This window comes from Neovison vison, chromosome 1, assembly GCF_020171115.1.
Source record: "Neovison vison isolate M4711 chromosome 1, ASM_NN_V1, whole genome shotgun sequence".
Taxonomy (NCBI): domain Eukaryota; kingdom Metazoa; phylum Chordata; class Mammalia; order Carnivora; family Mustelidae; genus Neogale; species Neogale vison.
In genome coordinates this window covers 113,408,665-113,433,737 of record NC_058091.1, presented here as the reverse complement: position 1 = coordinate 113,433,737, position 25,073 = coordinate 113,408,665, and the positions used below count along the sequence as shown (strand labels likewise).

Genomic DNA, 25,073 nt, shown 5'->3' with positions numbered 1-25,073 from the left:
TCATTGTACTCATGGTGGAGTTTTATCTGAGGTGGTGGTAGTCTGCCAGTGGGTTGCCTAATTTTCTGTTTTACTCGTGGAACTTCTGCCATCCAATGCTACAGGAAGACAGAGTTCTGGGCATTTAGTATACACATCCTAAAATCATGTCTGATATGCAGAGCTTAAAGGTACAGTGACATAGTGACAAGGGCTCTGTCCAACTGTTTACAATTTCAGAGACACACTTCCGTTTAATCTGTTATCTAGTATAAGATACAAGGTTGATGTTAGATGTGATTTTAAATGACAAACCATACAATCAACCATAAAGATATATGTATATTCCTCATACATTATAGGATAAGTATATATATATATTTTTCCTCAGTTAAATTTTTGGTTCTCAAGGCTATTTTAAAATTAGGTTAAATATAAGCTATCACATTTACATGATTAAATTCATTCTGATCCCATACATGTTTGTCCTCAGAAGTCCCTGTGTTATAATTAATCTGAACCAAGACTGTTGTTGCTGAAAAAAGCCATGCCCTTGAGATCTGAAAAAGTATGCCTATTGAAAGAAACATTTGGATATAGCCTCTCTGTCAATTCAAGGCTGACTCATCTGAAGCTGTGAAGGAAAAAGTATGTGTGACACACATGCCCATGTCAAAAGCTTCAATGCAGATGGTACTTAATGATCCAGTCCAAGATGTGAATTACCACTGCACAGAGAGATCATTTCTAGAAAAGAAGAAATAGAAAAGATAAAGACAGAATGGCAAAGTAAAATCCGAAGACTAATAATAATTTGCATTTTTACCTGGAACTAATAATTTTTTGTTAAATAAATGAAACTGATAATTAATTGCAGGGCTTATAAACATATAACTAATAAAATATTTAAAAAGTAAAAATAAACACTGTTGTATATCAAAATCAGTTTCTCATTTTTTTCCCCAAAGGTAATCAGAGAAACCAAAATCAAAAAAATCTCAAAATTATTAAATAATTTGTATCTACAAGGTATTTTCTTTCTGATTGGCTCTAACTATACTGAACCCAGACTTGGGTTACACTGATAATGTTTAAATGATGAAATTGGTCACACATGTAAACACATACATGCACACACACAACAGAGTTAAATTTATTTTCTAGGAACTATAAAATGTCAATAACCCAAAATAATAAATGGTTCAAGAGTTATATGGAACTAACTTTTGGATATGAGCTTTTCTGAAGACATGAGGATTTCACATGCAGTACACTCACCTAAACATATATACACATTTATACAGAACCATTATAAATGTTCAAATAAAACAGAATTTAAGTAATCAAATAGCTTCCCACAAAGAAGCTGATGGCTTCATTGGTAAATTCTACCAAACATCTGAAAAAAAATTTATGGTATTCTTCCACAAATTTTTCCTAAATAGAATAGTAGGGAATACTTCCAAGTTCATTCTATGAGACCAATATTACCCTGATACTAAAATCAAAGAAATCACAGGAAAACCACAGACCAATACCACTTATAAATTTATATACACAAATCCTCAAAAATAATAGTAAATCAAATAAAGAAACATATAAAATGGATAACCAAGTGGGATTTGTCCCAGGATTGCAAGAGCATTTCAACATATGAAAATCAATAAATGTAGTACACCATGTTAATAAAATAAAGAACAGGGGCACCTGGGTGGCTCAGTGGGTTAAGCCTCTGCCTTCAGCTCAGGTCATGATCCCAGAATCCTGGGATTGAGCCCCTTGGGCTCTTTGCTCAGCAGGGAGCCTACTCCCCACCCTCCTCTCTGCCTGCCTCTCTGCCTACTTGTGATCTCTGTCAAATAAATAAATAAAATCTTTTTAAAAATTTAAATTAAATAAAGGACAAAAAGAGCATTGTCATCTCAATAGATGCAGAAAAAGCATTTGAGAAAATCCAACATACTATCATAATATGAACATTAAACATGCTAGAAATGGGGAAAAAAAGTCCTAAACCTGATTAAAAAACAAAACAAAACAAAACAAAAACAACTACTAGAACTAGAAACAAAACAAAAACAACTACTAGAACTAACATCATATTTAATGAAGAAAGACTGAAAGCCTCCTTCTAGGACATCTGCTGTTACTACCTTCTGACAACTAGATTCCAACATGCAAAAGAAAGAAACTGGACTCCTATCTCACACCATATACACAAAGTAATCCAAAATGGATTAAAGACCTAAATATAAAAGCTAAACCTATAAAACTCTTAGAAGAAAATCTAGGGGTAAATCTTTATGACCTTGGATTTCACAATAGTTTCTTAGATACAATACCAAAAGCACAAGTAACCAAAGGAAAACTAGATCACTTGGACTTCATCAAAATTAAAAACTTGTGCTTCAAGGTACTATCAAGAAAATGAAAAGACAACTCACTATATAGGAGAAAATATTTGCAAATCATTTATCTGACGAGGATATAGTATCCATTACATATAAAGAGCTCTTATAACTCAACAATAAAGACAAATAACCCAATTAAAAATGGGAAAAAGATTTTAATCAAGATTTCTCCAAAGAAGTCAAATATAAATAACAAATGAACACATGAAAAGATGTTCAACATCATTATTCATTAGAAAAATCAAATCAAAACCATAATAAGATAGCCATTCGTATACTTCATACCCACGAGAATGGCTATAACAAAAAATATTAACAATCCCAAGTGTTGGTAAGGATGTAGAGAAATTGGAATCCTTTAACATTGCTGGTAGGAATGTAAAATGGTATAGCTGCTTTGAAAGACAGTTTGACAGTTCCCAAACAGTATAAATATACAGTTACTATAATGACCCAGCAATTACGTTCATAGGTTTATACTCAAAAGAACTGAAAACATATGTTCACTCAAAAAATGTATATAAATGTTAAAAGCAGTTTTATACACAATAGCTCAAATATTGGAAACAATCCAAATGTCCATTTAACTGATGGATGGATAAACAAAAAAGTGGTATATAAATACAAAAGAGTATTATTTGGCAATAAAAGGGATAAAGGGGCACCTGGGTGGCTCAGTGGGTTAAAGCCTCTGCCTTCGGCTCGGGTCATGATCCCAAGGTCCTAGGATCGAGCCCCACATCAGGCTCTCTGCTCCACGAGGAAACTTGCTTCTCCCTTCTCTCTCTGTGCCTGTCTCTCTGCCTACTTGTGATCTCTGTCTGTCAAATAAATAAATAAAATCTTTTTAAAAAAGGGGGATAGTTTTTCAGAGTCCATAGTCTCTCATGGTTCACACAATCTGAGGGTTTTGAAGGGGCGGGGGGTGGGAGGTCGGGGTACCAGGTGGTGGGTATTATAGAGGGCACGGATTGCATGGAGCACTGGGTGTGGTGCAAAAAATAATGAATACTGTTATGCTGAAAATAAAACATAAATTTTAAAAAAGGGGGATAAAGCATTGGTAATGTCAAAGATGGATAAATCTTGAAATATTACGATAAAGGATGAAACCAGACACAAATAGTGCACATATCAGGTGATTTCATTCATGTAAAATGCCCAGAAGAGGCAAATCCATGCAGAAAAAGTAGTGGTTGCTAGGAACTGGGTTTGAGGAGAACAGAGGAATGACTGCTAATGGATAGCAGGTTTCCTTTTGGGGGAGATCAAAACCTTCTGAAGTTCCAGAGCAGTGACAGCTGCACAATTTTGTGAGAAATACTTATCTGTACTCCTTAGAAGGTGAAATGTACATAGGGCATATGAATTATATGTTCATTTTAAAAAGCAGGCAATCGTCAACAAAAACAAAGCAAAACAAGAAAGACTGAAGAATGATACATGTACCTCTATGGATTCAATTTATTCCTGATAATGTCACCGTCTACAATAATACAAACATTGTATAAGCATATTTTTCCTTTGGCTCTGCATTCATTTTCTAGATTTTTACTTTCAAATTCCAACTTCAGCAGTTCTAGTGTGACCAGCCATCCCAATTTTCCAAGGACTGGGCTGGGGGGTTGGGTTCCCAGGACATAGACTTTCAGTACTAAAGCATGGATAGTTCCAGGAATACTGGGACACGTTTGTTCTTGCATGATCTTGCATAATTTACTGAATTCCTCTGCTCTTTGTTGCAGTACAGGTGATACCCTCCGCATTGCCTTTTCCAGTTTTTCCTTCTAACTCCATACTATTTCATTTGTCTTAGTGGTTTTTGTATTAAAGTAATTGCTCACAAATTAGTATATCTCACTAACCCTCTACTGAGTTTGAGGTACGAATAGCGAGATATCTTCTGGATGCTCCCATGGGTGATTGGCCATTAATACATAAAACTAATGCTAAATCTAAACTTGTTTTTCTGCCTAAATTAGCTCTCTTCTTGATTTTATCAATTCACTTAATTTCTTGAGCTAAAGAGAGTTATCTCCCCTCATCTTTGTTTTATTACTATATCTAATGGATCACTACACTCTGGTTATACTACCTGGGAAATTTTCTCAAATCTCCCCCACCTCCTACCTCTCCTATTTATCCCTGCTAACATGTAAGACTGATATTGATGAATATAAAAGAGTTTCTCGCACTTTTTAAATCCATACTCACTTTGAAAAACTCAAAAACCCATAAAGATGTGTCAAATTTCAAAATACAGTATTAAAGATAAAACCTAAGACAAGGCACAATTAATTACTTTCTCCAAATTAGACAAATGTCCTATTCTTCAGAGAGTCTGATGTAGCACTTCTTACCTCCTCTTTCACATCCAATGCCCACACTGACCCCCACACACATGAACTCCTACCCATGCATGTGACTACACAACACACAAATACACATACACATGTTCTCAGGCTCCAGCAATGAGCATGTTTTAAATTACACCAGCCGAAGCTGATGTTTTGGGTCTCAGGGCAACTGTTCTCTTCTGGAAGACTATACTCCAAAACTGCCTACCTGCTGAACTATTCGTCTTTCAAAACTCACGTTAAGTATTGCAGGCTCTGTATATGTGCTGCCGAAGCGAGCACTAGTATTGCAGGCTCTGTAAATCTTTCTTTTGACCACATCAACCCAAACAGAATAAATCATTTTTTAACACACTGTACTTATCATGAAGTATTATAATTTATTTGATAAAGTAACTGCCACCTCCCACTTGAGAGAGGAAAACTCTTAAGACAGGAATTCTGGGGGTGCCTGGGTGGGTCAGTTGTTAAGCCTCTGCCTTCAGCTCAGGTCATGATCCCAGGGTCCAGGGATTGAGCTCCCTGCTCAGTGGAAAGACAGCTTCTCTCTGTCTCACTCCCCCTGCTTGTGTTCCCTTTCTCGCTGTGTCTCTCCCTGTCAAATAAATAAAATCTTAAAAAAAAAAAAAGGCAAGAATTCTGTCTCATTTATCTATGCACGTTGTACCTGAGGAATAGCAGGCATACGACTCAATTTGCTGAACTCCACCATTATTTTTGATGTATTTGTTACTTTGATTAAATGATGACAACTTATGCAGCATGTCAAAAATATGACTAAGTGACATTTTAATAATAACTGCAAAAGAATATTTGGATAGTTTATATACACAGTTATCAAAAATATTAAGTATATTGATATGTGTATCCCTCAATCTAGGCTTGCAAAATAAAATGTACCAAGTAACATAAGCGTAGTCACCCTACTTCCTGTCTACTTACCACTCTCTCTCTTTTCCATGCCTGCAAAAACATTTTTAAAAAGTCATATACAATCACTGTTTCCTTTTCCTGATTCTCATTCCTCCTCACACCTATCAAAATAGAGTATCTCCACCCACTTATGTATTAAAACTTCTAGGACAAATGCTACCAATGACTTCTGTATAGCCAAATCCAAAGGACATTTTTTATCTCTGAAGTTATTTTTTGATTTTCTGCTGAATTTGATGATTGGAGATTCCCCTTGAGCCCCTCTACTACCTTGGCTTCTGGTTCTTCTACTTTTTAAATTATTATTTCTCAGCTGAGTCAAGGGATCATTTTCCTTTACCCATTCATTATGCATTGATTTTGCCTAGGACTCTCTCTGTTATCTTTTTCTAACTATATATCTTTTGGTGATGTCATCTACTTTCCCAGTTAACTTTAAATGGGTGTTTCAGGTTCATATACCCAACTATTTCTTGGGCCCATATATTGGACAGGTACCACCAAATCTCTATGTCAAAATCCAAACTCCTCACTGCTTATTTACCTAGATCTAGTTTGCTTCTTTAACCCACTTTTCAGTCAGTGGTCCTTAATTAACAAATAATTATATGATGGTGTCCCTAAACTCTTTCCTTAGAAATCATATTCCATTGACAACCAAGCACTGCCAATGTGACTCCTTACTCAGCTTTTGAAATGTTTCCTTCCCAGACCTCTGCTACTCCTATAGGTCAAGATGGTATGTATCATCTTTCTTTGGACTATTATGATAGTCTATTAATTGATTTTCTTGTCCCTAGTTAAGCCCACATCACATTCTTATTCCATCTTCCCAACCTCTGTCAAAGTAATACATCTATGTTATATGCCTACACACATATATATAATGCAAATCTAAGCCACTCTCCTAATTAAAACCCATTTGTACATCCTTATAACTAAACACAGAGTTTATCAAATTGTTTAATTTTACCCAGTTGCCATACACAGAAATTCATCCACAATATTAACCTGGGATACATTCTTGGATTTTCATACCCACTGAAAGGTTGTGACTCACAAATTTAAAAATGCTGACCTACAGGCTAAAGCCTACCCTTAGCCTCCAGCTGCCAATTTATTATTGCCCTTTTCTTATCAACCTAGAAAGGCACATAAGTGGTTGTGGAGAACTCAAATTACAAAGACACTATAGAGAATCAGCAAGATAGGGAATGAATTGGAAACTTTAAATACTTCAATTCACCTAAAGAGGGTTTCACTATTTTAACTCCAAAAGTTTATGTGAGGAAAGAGGTGGTCAGAATAGAGGCTCCAAAGGAACTACAGTTGCTTTTCTTGGCCACCAGGGAAGTTCTACTAGGTGCAAGATAAATTACAACATATTTCTATAGCTCTTAAGTCTATGGAAAGTAAAAACAAAATAAAGGAAAAAGAGTGATCTAAAGTCTTGTTGGGAAGGATGATAAAGGCTGTTCCATATCTAAAAATTATAATTTAAAATGGACATTAGAATGATTGGGACCAATTAAAATAGAACCTCAACATGTGGAATATAACATTTTAAAATCAGTATTTATTCCTCAAGGAACTTTCCCAGAAACAGCTTGAATCCTTATATAACCCTTACATAAAACAAAATGTTTTATAATGCTTAGAACATAAGATAGGAGTTGGGGATCATAAGTTTTCCATGAATTATGAAAGAAAGTTCAATTATCAGGAAAATGGCTTTAGAGCAGGAACATTTACAGAAAAAAAAATATGGCAACATCATTAAGAGTACTTCTTCCAACTCTGTACTTTTTTCCAATGTAATTTTCCAACTCTGTACTTTTTTCCAATGTAATTATCATTTTTTACTACCTTTAAATCAAAATTATTTTTACTCCTTGAAAAGTACTGATTAAATGTAGAAAATGATATTCAAGTATACTTATTGAACTAAAAACTATAACCAACCTATTGAGCCTCTGAAAATTTATTTACCAAATTTTGTTTCCTAAAACATAATTTTTTAAATGATTTGTGACTATCATATGTAAAATATAAGGATTTATAAGTTTTGCTTAATTTTGGTCTTTGCCAATAATTATAAAAACTTGCCATAGCATAAGAATTATGAAAATTCACTTTTTTCTCACTTTTTACAATTTTAACACTAAATTTTGGTTTACTTCGAAGACCTCTCAGTTAAATAAATCTATAGAAAAATCACTCTTAGGACACATTTCTTCAAAGTTGTTTAATAAAAACTTTGGAAGGAGACCTTTCCCAGTAGTAACTACTTGGTTGTAATAGGTATGCAGAGTACTGCTGCTATTGAGACATTTTAAAGGAATGTTTAATTTTTCTTAATAAGAGCATAATTCTAGTCAGAAGACTGAGGATATCCTGTTACTCTGCAGAATTTAAAGCTATTGACATTTTATCTCATCAAAATCCACATTCACAACTCAGAATTAATTATTTGGTTTCTTTTCTACTTCCTGCTTCCCCTTTGTGTTGGTCATTTAACTCTTCACTAGGATCTACACTGGGGGTTGAAAAATAAAAATGAAACTGCAGGGCAATCGGCTCTTTTGGATTATCCATACCTTTAAGTAATATGGTGAGGGTGGATAATGGGCTACCACTGCATTTCCCTTACTTGCACACTCCCCTCTCTGTACCTTACCCAGCTACTTCCCTCAAATCTTGGGCTTCAGCCCACACACATTCCAGATCCAAAAGGTACAGAATTTCTGCCTCCGTAGAGCCCTAAAAAGTGTCCCTTTCCTCTAATTAGTTTTAAGCTTCCAATATGGCATTAGAAACTTCATTTAACAAAAATACTTAATACAGAGTTCATGTTTTCAGATTTTATCTGATTCAATAGTAGCCTTGTTATTACACATACCCGAGCAGTCAGAGTACCTACTCCCACATGCAATGTGAATTAATAAATCTGTAACCAGTGATCTGTGTAAGAGACGACATTTTCAGTCAATAAAACTAATGCCATACTCACGGTGAAGGTTGGTGGGGCTGGTTTTCAGCATTTCTTGGTGTTTTGCAGGCAGCAGGCTTCGCCATGTCCCTGACAACACACCTGGGGCGCATGATAGACAGCACAATGCACTATTAATTATAAAAGGGTAGAACACATCTGGAAATTAAACACGGTACTGAAAACACAGTCTAATGGAAAATCTATGTAAGCCCCTTCAATCTTAACCTGGAGGCCCTGGAAAAGCCTTTAGAGTTGGATATTTTTTACTTAGAATTCCAAGAGCTCAATTATACCCAAGTAAAATCTGTACTAGCCTCTTTATTTGATTTTCCTTTTAGCAATAATAAAATGATGGTCAGCAGTCATCCCCACAGAAGAAACACCACTGAAAATTTGGCCTCGCCATGTGATGACATGTGAAAGCTCAAAAATACAAACACCTGTTGTGCTGACATGTTAAAAGATGGGCAGGATTTTCTGTGGCTTTGGCTATTTTATTAAAAGATATGGAATCTTGTTTCATGTCATTCATCACCACATGGTTTTTTTTCTTTATGCAGAAAGAGATCTAACAGGCCTTCAGACATTCTCCATATTCAAAATCCCCTTCAAGTTAAGAAAAGAAAAAGACTCAGAAAGAAATGTTTATATGTAAAGTATGTGTGTGTGTGTGAGTGTGTGTGCATGTGTGTATAAAATAGAGAAAATACCTCCACAATGTGGAAAAAAAATAGCAAAAGGTCTTTGTGTCTTAAGTCCTCCATTACAGGTTAAATAAATGCAGAGGATAGATAATACAACAGAGCTCCAAAGGGCAGCAGAAGATCCTCTCACCCTTGTGTCAACAGGGCATATAGAGCACTGAAGAGATTCACTGGCAGAAATTCAAAAGCAGCCCCCTTTAAGGCTGTTTAGATATCCTTTCCCCTCAAAAGCTTTAAAAATATTGCTTTGAATAGGGAAGCCTCAGTTACAAAGCTAAGACCCCACATCTTAGCCTTTGCTAAATGGAAAAGCCCCTTAGGTCCCAGCATTCTTAACCATGAATCTGGTTCTTAACAATTCCCATGGAGGCTTCTGGGAGGTTTGACTACACTAATAATATTTAAAGCCAGTCGTGTTATTCCAGAAGTGGATCACTGGTGAGGCAATGGCAGATAAACTGTTTTCCCAGAGCTAAGAGCTGCATGGCAAAATTCTCCACTTCTGAAAGAAACGATACAGGGAAACATGGACACAACGCAAAGAAACGTGCACACACACATACTGCTCATTCCAAACAAGTTCAAGTGAGACTTAGAAATCAATATGTAACGTGACAAGAAAAGAAAATGGTACCATTTTAAAGCCTCGATATACCTCCCTGCTGGATAAAAGTAAAGTAAGGTGGCATCTGTCAAAAACTAATGCTAAACTCTTAATGGACTGGTCAAGAGACAGGAGTCAAAGACATCCACAGGAACCACAAAGCCTTCTGTTCTTGTTCTAGTTTCGTGGAAGTAGAAAGCCACTCAGAGGCATCAGGGTTAAGGGAATAATAACCAAGCAGGCACTTGTTAGGGAGAAAAAATGTCCTGGGATTTCTGAGCTCTGAAATGTTAGTCTAACTTAGACAAAGTACAATGCTCAAGAAGTTACATTTCATAGCACTGGAAAATCTGTAGCAATTCCCACTCAACTAAAAATAGTACATTTAGCATATTTAATCTACATTCATTGGTTCGTTAAACTATCGGAAATATCACCAACTTTGAAAAACATTTTGAAGAATGATATCTATGAGAAACCATATGCAACCTTCTGTCTTAGTTCACTTTTTCCCCTAAAGTTTCAGGAAGTTATACAAAGCTTTAAAATAAAATAATAAATCAGCCATTTTAATTATAGTTTTCCTTAGATATGCTTTTAAGTACCTCTTTTATAATAAATGTGGATTATCAGCCAGCACTAAATGTAGGACCCAAGGCAAAACTTTTTTTTTTTCTGCCCCAAGTAAATGACCACATCTATGGAGGAAAACCCTTATCTAATCTCAAGTACCCAGTGGTTCTGGTATAAAAGCATGATAGCTAAAATACTGCCTCTGTCTGAATAACTATAGACTCTTTCAAATAAAAACTTTACTTGAATTTCTGAACTTTATATATTGGATAATGAAAAAAAAATTACCAACAGCCTAAAAGATTAGTATTTACAATTAATTTAAATATAATTTTAGGTGCCTGGGTGGGTCCGTCATTAAGCATCTGCCTTCAGCTCAGGTCATGATCCCAGGGTCCTGGAATTGAGCCCCACATCAGGCTCCCTGCTTGGCGGGGAGCCTGCTTCTCCCTGTCCCTTTGCCCCTACACTCCTTCTCTCTTTCTCACTCATGCTCACTCTGTCTTAAGTAAATAAATAAAATCTTTAATAAAAGAATAAATATAACTTGAAATATACTTAATATATTTAATCCTTAAAAAGCAGGTGAGCAACATATTTTTTCATACTAACATATATTCTGACCACAAGACTACAGTGATACAGCTGGCTAATGAATCTATGTTTTCTGGAGAAAATCTTTTTGTTTCAGATTGCTAGTTATTCAACCAATTTGATGTGGATCTAAACTACGGTAATATATACTCCTACATTTTTTAATTGGACTTCTTTTTAGCTGAAATTTTTCTAGAAATAGAAAAGAAAAGATTTTTTAAAAATCCCTATGCTCAGATAGATACATTAAGCTATATAAAAAATACATAATACACTTGAGATTTTTGTTAGCTTGTGTGGATCAACATTTCTTTACAATCGTAACTGCATTGTGTTGTATCTGACCTATCAGTTTGGAGGGGTAAGCTGTAATAGTTTTGACAGTTCTAAAATGCAGAAATTGTTTAGCACCAGAACCCTCTATTATCTCCCATGCATTAAACTTGTATCATAAAGACCCTTCATACTTTAAGAAACACAACAATATTTTGTTATGTTGTAACTATTAAGTGTCTTCCTCTACATATGATTTATTCCTTCAGCCAGATGTAAGGAGGCCATAAACCCTGCCAAAGTGCTGACTTCCCAGAATTACTGTGGATCAAGAGACTAGGAGTTCAAGGGGTTTCACCTCTATTCTTTGCAACGTCTTTAATTCCTCAGGGATTTATCAGATGTGGACTCTTAACAGTCTTCGTACTGCAAATGAGCATTCCCTCATCACTCAAGCATCACTGCAGATTCATGCAAGTGAAACATTCTGCAACCACCTCAGGCGAATGCTCCTCCTGACTCTGCCCTCAGCACTGCTGGGTTTTATGAATGACTGCAATCAATGCGATGAATGCCTGCCAACTGCCCACTCAACTACTTCTACTCTTCCTTGCACGTACACACGGGAGAAACTTTAACTGCCACATGCCTGTCGATGAGGTTATGGTAAGACTTTCACCTCTCCAAACAGGAACTAAAAGGGCTTCCCAATAGAGTATGTGAGTGAGAAATCCTAACTACCTTCAAAAAACAAATTTACAAAATTACTTTCTCTCTTTTGCGCTTGCATTTTGGTTCCTGTAATAAATACCTATCCCCCTTGACCCACCTGCAAAAACAAACAAACAAACAAAAAAACTATTTTGTGAAACTTTATCTCAATTTGAACTTTATCTAAATTGTTTTATTTTTCATGATTAATATCAGGAAATAGTTACTGTGCACAAAGTTGTCAAATAGATATGACATGTTTATGTTTCTGTTCTGAATTACTTGGTTTTTGAATTTTATTGAGATTTCTCCTACCATCACTGGAGATAAGTACATTCAAACAGAGTCTCGGGAAAAAGTATATGTGTGTTTACTCCCCAAGTGTTATTGTACTAGTCTGCATTTGTCCTAAGAAGCTTAGAGACAGTTAAAATAACATAAGATTGAGAAAATGAAAAATTTTTAAAATACACAATCTTCTGATTTGCAGAACACTAGTTAACAAAATATAAAGGGGCACCTGGGTGGCTCGGTTGGTTGAAAATGCGACTCCTGATTTTGGCTCAGATTATGATCTCATGGTGGTAAGGTCGAGCCCCACATTAGGCTCCTTGCCGAACTGAAGTCTAGAAAGAAAGATTCTCCTGCAACCATCTCCATCTTGGATGATTGCAAATACATTTCGCTAGCTCTTCAGGCCAATAACTTTAGACTTTACTCCTCTTTTCTTACACCTAGCATCCAATTCATAAAATTGGTCATAATCCCAAAATATGTTCACAGTCTGACCATTTTTTACCTCCTCAATTACTGTCATTCTGTCTTAAGACATTATCACCATTTACCTGGATTCCCACAAGACCTTTACCTGGTTGTCCAGCAATTTACCCTTGCCCTTCTCCTCTAGGCTATTCTCAACAGCCAGAGCAACTCTTCTGAAAGATAAATCAGGTCATGACTGCTGTGCTCAAAATTCTGCAATGGCTCCCCAGTTTACTTACACATAAATTGCCAGAGTCCTCAGAACATAATCTGGCCTCCCGTATCTCTGGAGTTCATCGCCTGCTACTCCTTGTTCCCTACTCCCTCGCTCCTTGTTCATTCTGCTCCAGCCACACTGGCTTCCTTCCTGGTTTTCCTCAAATACACCGGGCATGATCTTACTTTGGGTCCTGTAAGGGCCGATTCAGCCAGAGCAGCCCCACCCCGGCTGAACTGCCATTTTGCTGTGAAGCTTAAATTGACCTTGCCCCGTCAGGGAAACCTATTTAAAAGCAAGTCCAGGAAAACAGTCCCAGGTAACAAAGTCCAAGTACAGGGTGGGTCAGGCCAGGTGAAGGTATTCAATCAGTGGGTGCACATATTGTCACCTAGCTACCAAGGAGTATGGGCCCCCACCCTTTGGGAGTCTTTTGGCTCCAATCCTAACGAGGGTGTGAGAGACTGGTTCAAATGTCTACTAGGGTAAATTGTAATTCAGTTGGTCGCCTAGCATCACTGTGTAGTTTCCTATGTGGGCGTTACAATCTTATTGGTCAACTGTGTGTGGCCAGGCCCAACCACATGGCCTTTGCTCTATAAAAGTTAGTCTGGAAAGCAGGGAGGGGTCGCCCTCTCTGTAAGAGGTGTGGCCCTGGCTGGCCAGTTTGATTCCTGATGCTTGGCGGGAAATAAAGCTTTTGCTTGACCTTCGCTTTGTATCAGTCTCGCTCCTTTAATCACAGACCCTTTATTGGGGTACTCAATTTTGGGGGGACCCAACAGATCCCTTTTACTGTAAGGGCCTATTTAGCCAGAGCGATTCCATCCGGTTAAACAGTGATTTTGTTTTTTATACAGTAAAACTTAAACTGTCCCTGCTCCCATCCCCCCCATCCCCCCCCCAAGGAACTTACTTAAAAACAAGTCCCGGAAACCAGTGCCAGGTAACAAAGCCCAAATAAAAGGGTAGGTCAGGCCAGGTGGAGGTACCCAATCAGTGGGGGCGATACTGTCTCCCTAGCTACCAAGGAGTATGGGCCCCGCCTTTTGGGCACCAATTCTGACCGAGGTGATAGGCTAGGTGAAATGTCTACTATAGGGTAAATTGTAATTCAATGGATTCAACTGGTCACTTATGTGTGACCTAGCAGGACTGTGTAGCTTTCTCTGTGTGTTACAATCTCATTGGCCACCAGTCTTTAAGGCAGAGAGAGGTCTCCCTCTCTGAAAGAGACGGCCCTGAACAGTCGGTTTAATGGTTGGTTTGAGTCTCGATGCTTGGCGCAAAATAAAGCTTTGCTTGACCTTCACTTTGTATCAGACTCACTCCTTTGATCACGGACCCATTATTGGGGGACCTTTCATTTACTGGCCAACTCTTCCTTCTGTCCAGAATGTTCTTTTCCTGATACCAGCGCAACTCCCTTACCTCTTTCAAGACTTTGCTCATATGTCAGTTATTGAAGGTTCCCATTCTGATTATTTTACTTACCACTGTAATCTGCTTTCCCGTAGCCACCAGACTTCTATATGTCCAATCCCCTTTACCTTGCTCTACTACTTATTAAAGTTCACTGCCTCTCACTGCTCAAATGTGAACTACTCAAGAGGAGGGATCTCGGTCTCTTCGGTTCACTGACATATGCCAAGAACCTAGAATAGTGCCTGACATGATAGTCACTTAATACATATCTGTTAAATGAATGAATAAGATAAAAAGGACAAAAGCTGTGGATTTCAAGCTTGAGTAATTTTAACATGCTAAAACACAGTGATTTAGAATAGATTCTAGGTAATACTCTTTGGAAGATTGCAGCATACATCATTTCTAAAAAATATTTACAAAATATAAATGGATCCATGGCCAATAAGTTTTATGACTTAAATAACTTCACTAAGTGTGTTTTTATATGGTTTGACTAAATTTCATTCTCCTTCTTAACAAGAAAAAAGATATTCCTCCACATATGACTTATATAGTAGAAAAGACTCTCTAATGTCAAGTCATTGGTTGAACCAGTAAGATATATTTAACATACAGTGTACTGGTATTTTATCAAATAAAACTTGGAAATAATTCTATGGGAGGCAGTTCATTAAAGTAAAAAGAGAAAATCACTTTTTCTCCTGATTTTTCTAAACATATAGGAAAATAAGAAGTACTTTTGTTCATTTTACACCTATTCTGTACTAAATGTACACAGCATATCTCTTATTCAAACTTCGAGACACTACTCTGAAAGGAGATATGATTGTCCCATTTGACAGATGAAGAAACTATACATCTAAGAGATTATTTTCCCAATAGTAATGGCAAATACTGATATTTTAAGAAGCCAAAGTTTTTATCAAGGTCTCCTTGGCATCGAAGTTGATGTCCTTTCCATCACCTGCAAGCAGCCTCCTGAAATTTACACAAGGTGTCAGGTTGGTTAAATTGGAAATGCAGAGTGACCTTAAGACCAATGGCAACACTCTGGAAGGTGAAACACAAGACACACCATCTCTGTATAGTAAAAGCTGATACAAGAAAAAGAATCAAGAAAGCGAAAAAGATTTTTTTTAACACATGTTCAAGACAATACAATTGATAAAAATCTCCTCAAATACATTTCTCCAAGGAGGACTTCAAAAGTGATTCATTCCCACTCACAAATACTAAAAGAGAAAAAGCAGAAAAATATTACTTTAAAAAGTGAGTTTTTAAAAACTGCATATCCATGTCAATTTAACCATGAACAAATGAGTATGATGACTATTACCCATAAGATGCAGATGGAATAGTAAAAATTCTACACCAGAAGGAGAGTGAATGTTGATATTTTAAAAATCCAGATGTACTAATCACAAATCATCAGGGCCTGTTATACCTCTGGTGTGCATTCAGGGAACCCTCAGAAGCTACATTAGAGTAATTTTTATTCTAAAAAAGATGTGGAGGACAGGCAAAGTAGGTTCTTAATGATATGAAAAGGGAAGCCAGCTGGCCATTTTTCACAATGACTGATGAGGGTCACTGAACCTCCCCTGAAGAGGTCAGGAAGTTACTCACAAAACCAGACCCAAAAAGGTACAGTATTCTAAAATAAAGGTGATAACTAGATCAAGACTCACTTGAGATTAATAGGCGATTCTAAGTTTTAGAAAACCAGACTTTTCAAAGACTGATAAAAAGGAAAATGACAGGTCAAAAATCAAGTCCAGGTCTTCTGAATTATTCAAACTTAGCTCTTAATGTCTCGAAAATGCCAATAGGCTAATTTTGTTTCTTAATATTATTTCCAACATTTTGGCAATATGACCAATTAACTCCTTTTTATCTAAGCTACTGTCTTCTGTTGACATAGTTTCTTTTTTTTATCCACCAATTCTTGAGATATTATGCATATCTATGAATTTATATCTGCTAAAATCCCCCACACACACTGTCCCATTTACATTCTTCTATTTACTAGCCTGTGTACATTCTCCAAAAGCCACCTGCTGCCTGCAAAACAACACAACTTTAGAAAACTCAAAAGCACCAGAAATTTCCTACCACTAAACCTGCAAGAGAGAATTTCTGTTCATTCCCCAGAGTGGAGAAATCCCATCTAGTAAGAAGAAAGAATTTCCAGAGGGAGGACGCTATTAATATGTCACTGTAGCAGAGGTATCAAGGATGAGCTCTGAAATCATGTTTTGAACTCCCCAGAAGTACAAAGAGATGGGGCACGAATGGAATTATGGTGGGTCGATGGGACAAGGGGTGCTGTCAAAGTGGAGAGAGTGCAGTCAATTAGTGCAAATGGAAACAAAAGCTGATTTGAAAAAAGAGGATTAATGAGGGAAGATGGTCTTTTTCATAGTCATGGGCACGATTCTAAGGAAAGGAATTAACAGGCCCTGGGAAAAGGGAGAAGTTCAAGGTACAGGGAGAGAGGTGTGGAAGCAGGGGTGGGGGGAAGGAAGGACAGAATCTGGTGTGAAAGTCACGTTGCTGGGAAGAAAGTGAGGGATGACATGAAAAAAACAGGTCGGGGATTTGTCTCCAAAATGTCACCTTTCATTTGACCCTGGCATTTCCATTTTCTCCGAAAAAGATTCTGGCAGGATAATGTTCAATGAGATTCATTTTGGAAAGGTTTTGGAGAGTGAAAATCCTCTTTCCACCTCTTCTATTTCTAATTCATCTCCGTAGAGGCAGAAAGTTCTGCTTAAAACTTCCCCACTCCTGCCTGTGCCTGGAGTAGGGGGAATGTCTGAGGGAGTTCCCTTCTCCCAACCATCAACCACTAAGAGTTTGTTTTCACTAGTGACCAGGATTACCAGGTCTCAAAAAGCAAAAATAAGTGGGCAGTTTCCACTTTTTGCTCGCTGAGTGCAAGCACAGAGGGACCTATTTTTGTTTCTGCTTGAGTACCCAGCTTCCCTCAGTAAGCACCCTGAGCAGTTCTGGGTGGGGCAAAATCTGTGATGTTGCTAACGCTACCTCTTTTTCTCACGAACCCAGCTCTGTGCAAGCTATGTAGGTAAATACATCTGAAGCCTGCTCAGAGGCCTTAGTCTTTCAGATCTACAGTGAATTAAGAAAACAAAAATGAAACGATGACGAAAGCAACAAAAACTCACCTGGGAATGATAACCCACAGCAAATAAGGAGAACATCACAAAACGTTAAGTAATATCTAGTTTTCTTTAGTGAGGGAAGAAACTGTGGATTAGCAAATTCAGCCTGTTTTGTACTTCCGGCATTCATGACAGTGCTTCTGTGTGGAACCATCCTCATGGGCTCCAGGTTCACACATCAAAGTCTTTAGTTTCATTTCTTTTCCATGAAAGAAAGCATATTGGTCTAAAACTGAGTTAGAATGATAGTATTGTGGGGGTAACCTTGGAACTATCGTAAAGTTATCGTAAAGAGGAAACTCTTTACAGGTCTTAGTTCAATTTCATTAATAAGTAGTTCCCAGTACCCCTAACAGCTAACTTTCATGCCTACCAGTCCAACCAAGAACCACTCCTCTGAACTCGTCTCCGCCCCAAACCTGGTTGAGTGTAGTCTCTCCATCTTAAGAATCACAGACTTGAATGGGATGAGAGAGACTGTTGAGTCAGCCATAACACCAAGTAAAACAGGAATAGTAGCACTCTCAGAGAGAACATGTAACTAAAAGTTGTCTTAATTCAAAAAAGCAATTCAGCAAAACAAGATGAATTTAAAGATATTTAGATGTGAAAACTATACAATCACAAAACAGAAAAATAATAATAAATAATATCAGCTAAAATTTCTGAATGCTTGGGGCGCCTGGGTGGCTCAGTGGGTTAAAGCCTCTGCCTTTGGCTCAGGTCATGATCCCAGGGTCCTGGGATGGAGCCCCGCATCAGGCTCTCTGCTCAGCAGGGAGCCTGCTTTCTCCTCTCTGCCTGCCTCTCTGCCTACTTGTGATCTCTGTCAAATAAATAAATAAAATCTTTAAAAATATAAAATAAAATCTAAAATTTCTGACTGCTCACAGTGGACTAGGAGCTACGCTAAGAATTTCATATGCTATTAGTCATGACACCTGGCGCAACCCAAGTTACACATTTATTTGTGAAATACCAATTTCTTCTTAGGAGAGTCAATTCATGTTTTAAAAAATCTATGGTATCTGTGAGGTACTTTGTTTTGAGCAAATAAATTGTTTCACAGTCATTACAGTTTCAGCAAGAGCTATACAATTATGATGGAGTATTTTAAGCTTTAACCCCTCATACACATCTCCTTGCCATATTTCAGTGTTGTAGAAGAATAACAGATAGTTGTCAGGTAATGGTTATCTACAGTCTACATGTCCAGAGTAAAGAATGCAATTTGGTAGTAGAGAAAGATAAATGGTATTTATAAAGATTATTGCCAGAGCTTGCTTACAACTCACAATTCTTCTGCTCTTTCTCTGTAACACAAAACCATAGCTCTTTGGATAATGATTTTGGGGGTTTGTTCAATGTATCTAAGTATGCCTTTTCTCCAAAAGCATTCATTCTCCTTCCTCATCTGGGAGCCAGATAGCTAAATAAATATCTACTGAGAGGTCCATAACGGTTCCTTGGTGGTATTTAAGTGGATTTTAAATAGATAAAATAAAATGGGAAAATAAAACTTGGAGAAGGATTAATGAAGTATTTCAGGCATTGCTTTCAATTAATCGTAATTATCTTCTCAACTGATTCACCTGCCTAGAAATTAGAGAGAAAACGGAGCCAGATTTGAACATATGCTGTACATGGACTATTACTTGTGCATAAATATATACTATTCACTTTTTATTGTAAATATAATTTCTTTACTTTGTCAAGAGGCCACAATACTGATGGAAGGTAAAATATCTGGAAAGATAATACAGTAAGTATGACTTCTTACCCTTCACTGACAAGGGCAAACATTCTCTAAATGCTCTTCTCAGCTCTCTTGACTCGGTAGGACTGCCCTTCTTGTGGTTTCAAGTTGGCTGATGGTTCATGAATTGTCATTTCCAGACTCAACCCCCATTATCTATCAGGTCTTAAATCCATATCTACTTAAATACTTTCCTAACAACTGAGTTTAAGCCAATTGAAATACTGAACTTAATATTTCCCCTTCTCTCGAACTGAAAACCTCCCAAATTCTATATAGGAGTTAATCAAATCTTCCTACTACTGATGTTCATAATCTTGATGCCAGTATCACCTCTTACTCTCCCTAATGGACAATGAATGATTATTAAGTCCTCTGACTATTCCTTTGAAGACTCTCTTGAAATTGCCTTTTCTTATTTTTGTATACTACTTCCAAATTCATTTTATCTCTTAAATGAAGTGCTAGTTTTCCTTAAATTCCATTTTCACCTATTCACAGATTCTGTAAAACAGCTCACATCCCCCTCCCCCATCAAATACATACACAGCTATCCAGTTCTAGGGTATTTCCTTGACAAATGCCCTCATTCACTAATCTCTTCTTCTTAATTCCTAATACAGCCCACTTCCCAAGTCAGGTATATCTATTTCAAATTTTTAGAACATAATTTTGTCATTTTCATCTCCATTCCACATACCATTTTCTTACTCAAAATTATCTGCTTTCTTTTCCCTCTCCATTAATTTTAGCTCTTTCAAAATCAACTGATTTATATTGAAACATACTAAAGTCCAGAAAAGCTTCTAGGCTAAGGACTCTTCATTAATCCTTCACCAGTGTATTCTGTGAAGGGTCCATATATAGGCAAGAGAGATTTTAATAGCTGTAGCTCAACTACTGGGAAGAGGTTCAATAAATGTCTGCTTTAGAAATAGGACATGAAATGGAGGCATATTCCAAAGAGCCAGTTGGAAAGCCCTGATGATTATGTCATCTCTGGGATTGGTGAGCAAATAACTTGCAGGGCACTTGCTCTGTGCCATACACCGTGACAAGTATTATGGTCACAACCTGAAATCAAATCAGTCTGTTCACTAATAATGATAATAACTGATACTTATTGAGCATTACATGGATTTTTTTTCAGCTCTTTATATACATTGACTCATGTGATCCTCACAATTCCAGGTGCTAGGCAGAGAAAAGAACCATTAACACAGCACTGACAAAGCCCTGTTATATGTAAGTTGCAACAGTATTAGTTCAACAAACTGAACTCTTATTTGAATACCATTTTATTTCCTTGAAATTGCTTAAATTATCTCTTTTGTAATATAAAAATTATCTTCAAATATACGTAAAAACAAGATTAAGTGTTGAAATCTAGATTAATAATGCAAGAAAAAATGACTTTCTCCAAAAAATGCTAAACAGAAATATTTTTATTTTGAAGAATAGTCTATTATCCACTACATGTAAAAGAATGAAACTGGACTACTTTTTAACACCATACACAAAAATAAACTCAAAACAGATTAAAAACCTAAATGTGAGACCTGAAACCATACAAATCCTGGAAGAGAACACAGGCAGTCATTTCTCTGACATCAGTCATAGCAACATTTTTCTAGACATGTCTCCAAAGGCAAGGAGACCAAAAGCAAAAATAAAATATTGAGACTACATCAAAATAAAAAGCTTTTTCACAACAAAGGTAACCATCAACAAGACAAATAAACATCTTACCGAATGGGAGAAGATATTTGGAAATGATATATGTGACAAGAGGTTAATATCCAAAATGCATAAAGAACTTACATAACCCAATGCCCAAAAAAAAAAAAAGAAACAAACCAAAACAACAACAACAACAACAACAACAACAACAAAAATAGTCAAATTAGAAAATGGGCAGAGGATCTGAATGGACAGTTTTCCAAAGGAAATATACAGTCAACAGACACATGAAAAATGCTCAACATCACTAATTGTCAGGGAAATACAAATCAAAACCACAATGAGAAGCCTGGGTGGCTCAGTGGGTTAAGCCGCTGCCTTTGGCTCGGGTCATGATCTCAGGGTCCTGGGATCGAGTCCCGCATTGGGCTCTCTGCTCAGCCGGGAGCCTGCTTCCTCCTCTCTCTCTCTGCCTGCCTCTCTGCCTACTTGTGATCTCTCTCTGTCAAATAAGTAGATAAAATCTTTAAAAAAAAACAAAAACAAAAACAAAAAAACCACAATGAGATATCACCTCATGCCTAAATGGTTAGAATCAAGAAAATAAGAAACAAGTGTTGGTGAGGATGTCAAAAAAATAAACCATTGTGCACCTTTGGAGGGAATGTAAATTGGTATGGCTGCTGTAAAAAATAGTATGGAGGTTCCTCAAAAAATTAAAAATAGAAATACCATACAATCTAATAATTTCACTATTGGGTATTTACCCAAGGAAAATGAAAACACTAACTCGAAGAGATATCTGCACTGCTATATTTATTATAGCATTATTTATAATAGCCAAGACATGGAAACAATCTAAGTGTCCATCAATAGATGAATGGATAAGGAAAATGTGGTGTGATTGATATATATATACACTCATATGTATGTATATATGTATGTATGTATACATTATGCTGTGTTCACCACACATATAGCTACTCTCTGTCCCATTACATCATTATTACAATGTCATTGACTGTATTCCTTGTGCTCTGCTTTTTATTCCCATGACTTATTCATTCCATAACTGGAGGCTTGTACCTCCCTCTTCTCTTCACCCATTTTGCCCAACCCCTCTCCCCCTCTGACAACCTGAGTTTGTTCTCTGTATTTATAGTTCTGGCTCTACTTTTTGTTTGCTTATTCATTTTTTAAAGTTCCACTTATAAGTGGAATCATATGGTATTTGTTTTTCTCAGTCTGACTTATTTCACTTAGCATAATATCCCTCTAAGTTAATCCATGTTGTCTCAAATGGCATGATCTCATCCTTTAAATGATTGTGTAATATTCTATACCACGTGGAAGCCTCCAGTTATGGAATGAATAAGTCATGGGAATAAAAAGCAGAGCATAAAGAATATAGTCAATGACACTGTGATAATGATTTAATGGGACAGAGGGTAGCTATACATGTGGTGAACATAACATAATGCAAAAACTTGTCAAATCATTGAGTTGTACACCTGAAACTAATGTAATATTGTGTGACTACACTCAAATAAAAAAATTTAAAAACCTAAAAGCCTATTATACTTTTAATGTACAGGTATCCTATTAATGTCACTTAGTGTTCTCAAATATTGTAAAATAATTTTAATTTTATTATCATATATAACTAATGCTCATCTCACTCTTCAGCACTACTTCCAGGGTTTCAGCTAGTCACTCCTGGGATTTACTTGATATATACCTCTTACTTATAGATCCATGAATATTAAAAAAAAAAAAAAGAGGTTTTCAAACTCTAAGACTGAAACTTGTCACTCCTTCCTTCCAAATCATTAACTTCTTTTTAAAAAATTCATTAATCTATTCATTTTATAGAGACACATGAGGAGGGGTAGAGGGGGAGGGAGAGAGTCAATTTCGAGCAGACTCCACACTGAGCTTGGAGCCTGATACAGGGCTCAATCCCAGGACTCTGAAGTCATGACCTAGCTGAAACCAAAAGTCAGATGCTTAACTGACTGTGCCACCCAGGTGCCCCCACCAAGTCACTAACTTCTATGGCATTAGTGCTTCTGCTAGAGGAAACCTAAAGCCACAGATATTTCACTAGCCTTAGGATAGCTAATTCTATTGTTAAGGATTTCTGACTATTGCAGTATTCTTTTTTAAATGTCTACCGAAATTTACCCAGATGTAGCTTCCTAACTGCCCTTGAAAAGCTAAAAGGTGAACAGAACAAGATTGTTGTCTTTTACAGAGACTGTCTCATCTATTTGAATTGAGTCTTGTGTCCCTCTACCCTCACTTCACTTCTCTTTCTCATTAACCCCTCAACTGTCTCTCATTAGGCATGCACTCTCTAGCTGCACTTCTTCCGTTTAACAGCTCTCTTAAAAGTTAACTCCATTTGTTGTACAGTGTTTCCACTCTAGATCCACGGGAAGGAACACAAACTCTAATGGCCTCTCTGATGCCAGCTCATATTAAAAGGCCAACTGACCAAAGTGATATTCAAGGGAAATCATCAGTGAGTGTCTTCCAAACAAGGTCATGTATCAGAATTATCTAAAGAGGTTTTTAAAAGGAACAGAGTCGTAGGGTGCTCGCCCAGACCCTCAGAGCTAAAGTTTGGGCATGGGGATTCTCAAATGATAAGCTTCCCAGGATGATTCTAATATGTTCACGCAGGTATTTGGGAACTCCTAATGAATGAGCCATTCATTTACTGCACAGGACAGCCTGAGTCCTTTACTTTGAGGAAGCTAAACCATAAGAAATCTCATATAACTTGGATCGCATTATCATAATCCCTCATGGAATAGCTTTTCCTGACTGCCATTTTAATGTCATGCCTCCAGTTTTTATGACCAATTGATACAAGAAATAGCTGTATGGAGTCAGTATTTACCTTTAGTAGAAATTACTGGTGAGGTCACTGTCTATTACATCAGTTTAATCCCTTTCTATAAAACTCCACATGCAGGGTGCCTGGGTGGCTCAGTAGGTTAAGTGTCCAACTCTTGATTTTGGCTCAGGTCATGATCTCAGGTTTGTGTGTTGAGTCCCAAAGTCTAACATCTTCCTGAGCATGGAAGCATAAGATTCTCTCTGCCTCCCCTCCCCCCCCCGTGCTCATGCTCTCTTGCTCTCTCACACTCACCAGAAAACAAAAAAAAAAAAACAAAAAAAATTCACATCCATTCCACAATTTTTGTTCTCAAAATTTAGCACCAAGAAAAATGTCATTCTTTGTTTATTACAAATACCTATCATGACTTCTTTTGGTCAAGGTTCCAAGGAAGTTCAGAGAAAAACTTAGAGTTTATCATAATAACAGCTGACATGGTAACCATGTTTATAATCTCACATCTTTCTTGATTATAAGTTTAAATTTCCATTTTACTAATGTTTTATGTTGAAATCCTCTTGAGAAAAACAAAACAGAATCACAGAAAGAAAAGGTTAAAACTTTATCTCATAAGAAAAAGTTAAAAGAATCAATTTTTCTTAAGCTTAAAAAATCTAATATGCTTTACAGAGTATAGTTTGACATCTACATATACATATATATATACACACACATATATGTATATATAATTATGATGATAATGACATCTCACTAAAATTGAAATGTTATACAAAATTAACATTTCAGAAAGAATGCTTCACAGAAGCATTCCATGGGAATTAAGTAAGTGTTATCACACAGAAAGAAAATGGTTTCGTGGTCAAATAAATCTGAGAAACAAGTTGAACAGGTTAAGTAGGGTTTTTTACTGAATAGATTTTCAGATTCTCCAAGATGATAGTGTTCATTGTTCACTTCTAAAACAGAAACATACTAGGTAGCATTTCCCAAGGAATAGCATTCAGTTTCAGAAATGATGAATTGACACTTAGTAACTGCAACATCAGAAATA

At 36.7% G+C, this 25,073-nt stretch overlaps 1 protein-coding gene across 36 annotated transcripts in view; it reads right to left on the bottom strand.

The window, feature by feature from the left end:
• Positions 1–25,073, bottom strand: part of RIMS1 (regulating synaptic membrane exocytosis 1) — a 498,418-nt gene that overhangs the window by 403,592 nt on the left and 69,753 nt on the right. For 35 of the 36 annotated variants that reach the window (XM_044254066.1, XM_044254261.1, XM_044254144.1 and 32 more), the window contains exon 2: positions 8,691–8,771. The exons of the other annotated variant lie outside the window; for it this stretch is intronic. In XM_044254066.1, the coding sequence (XP_044110001.1) occupies positions 8,691–8,771 (81 nt within the window). The remainder of the gene's footprint in view (positions 1–8,690; positions 8,772–25,073) is intronic. 36 annotated transcript variants of the gene reach the window in all.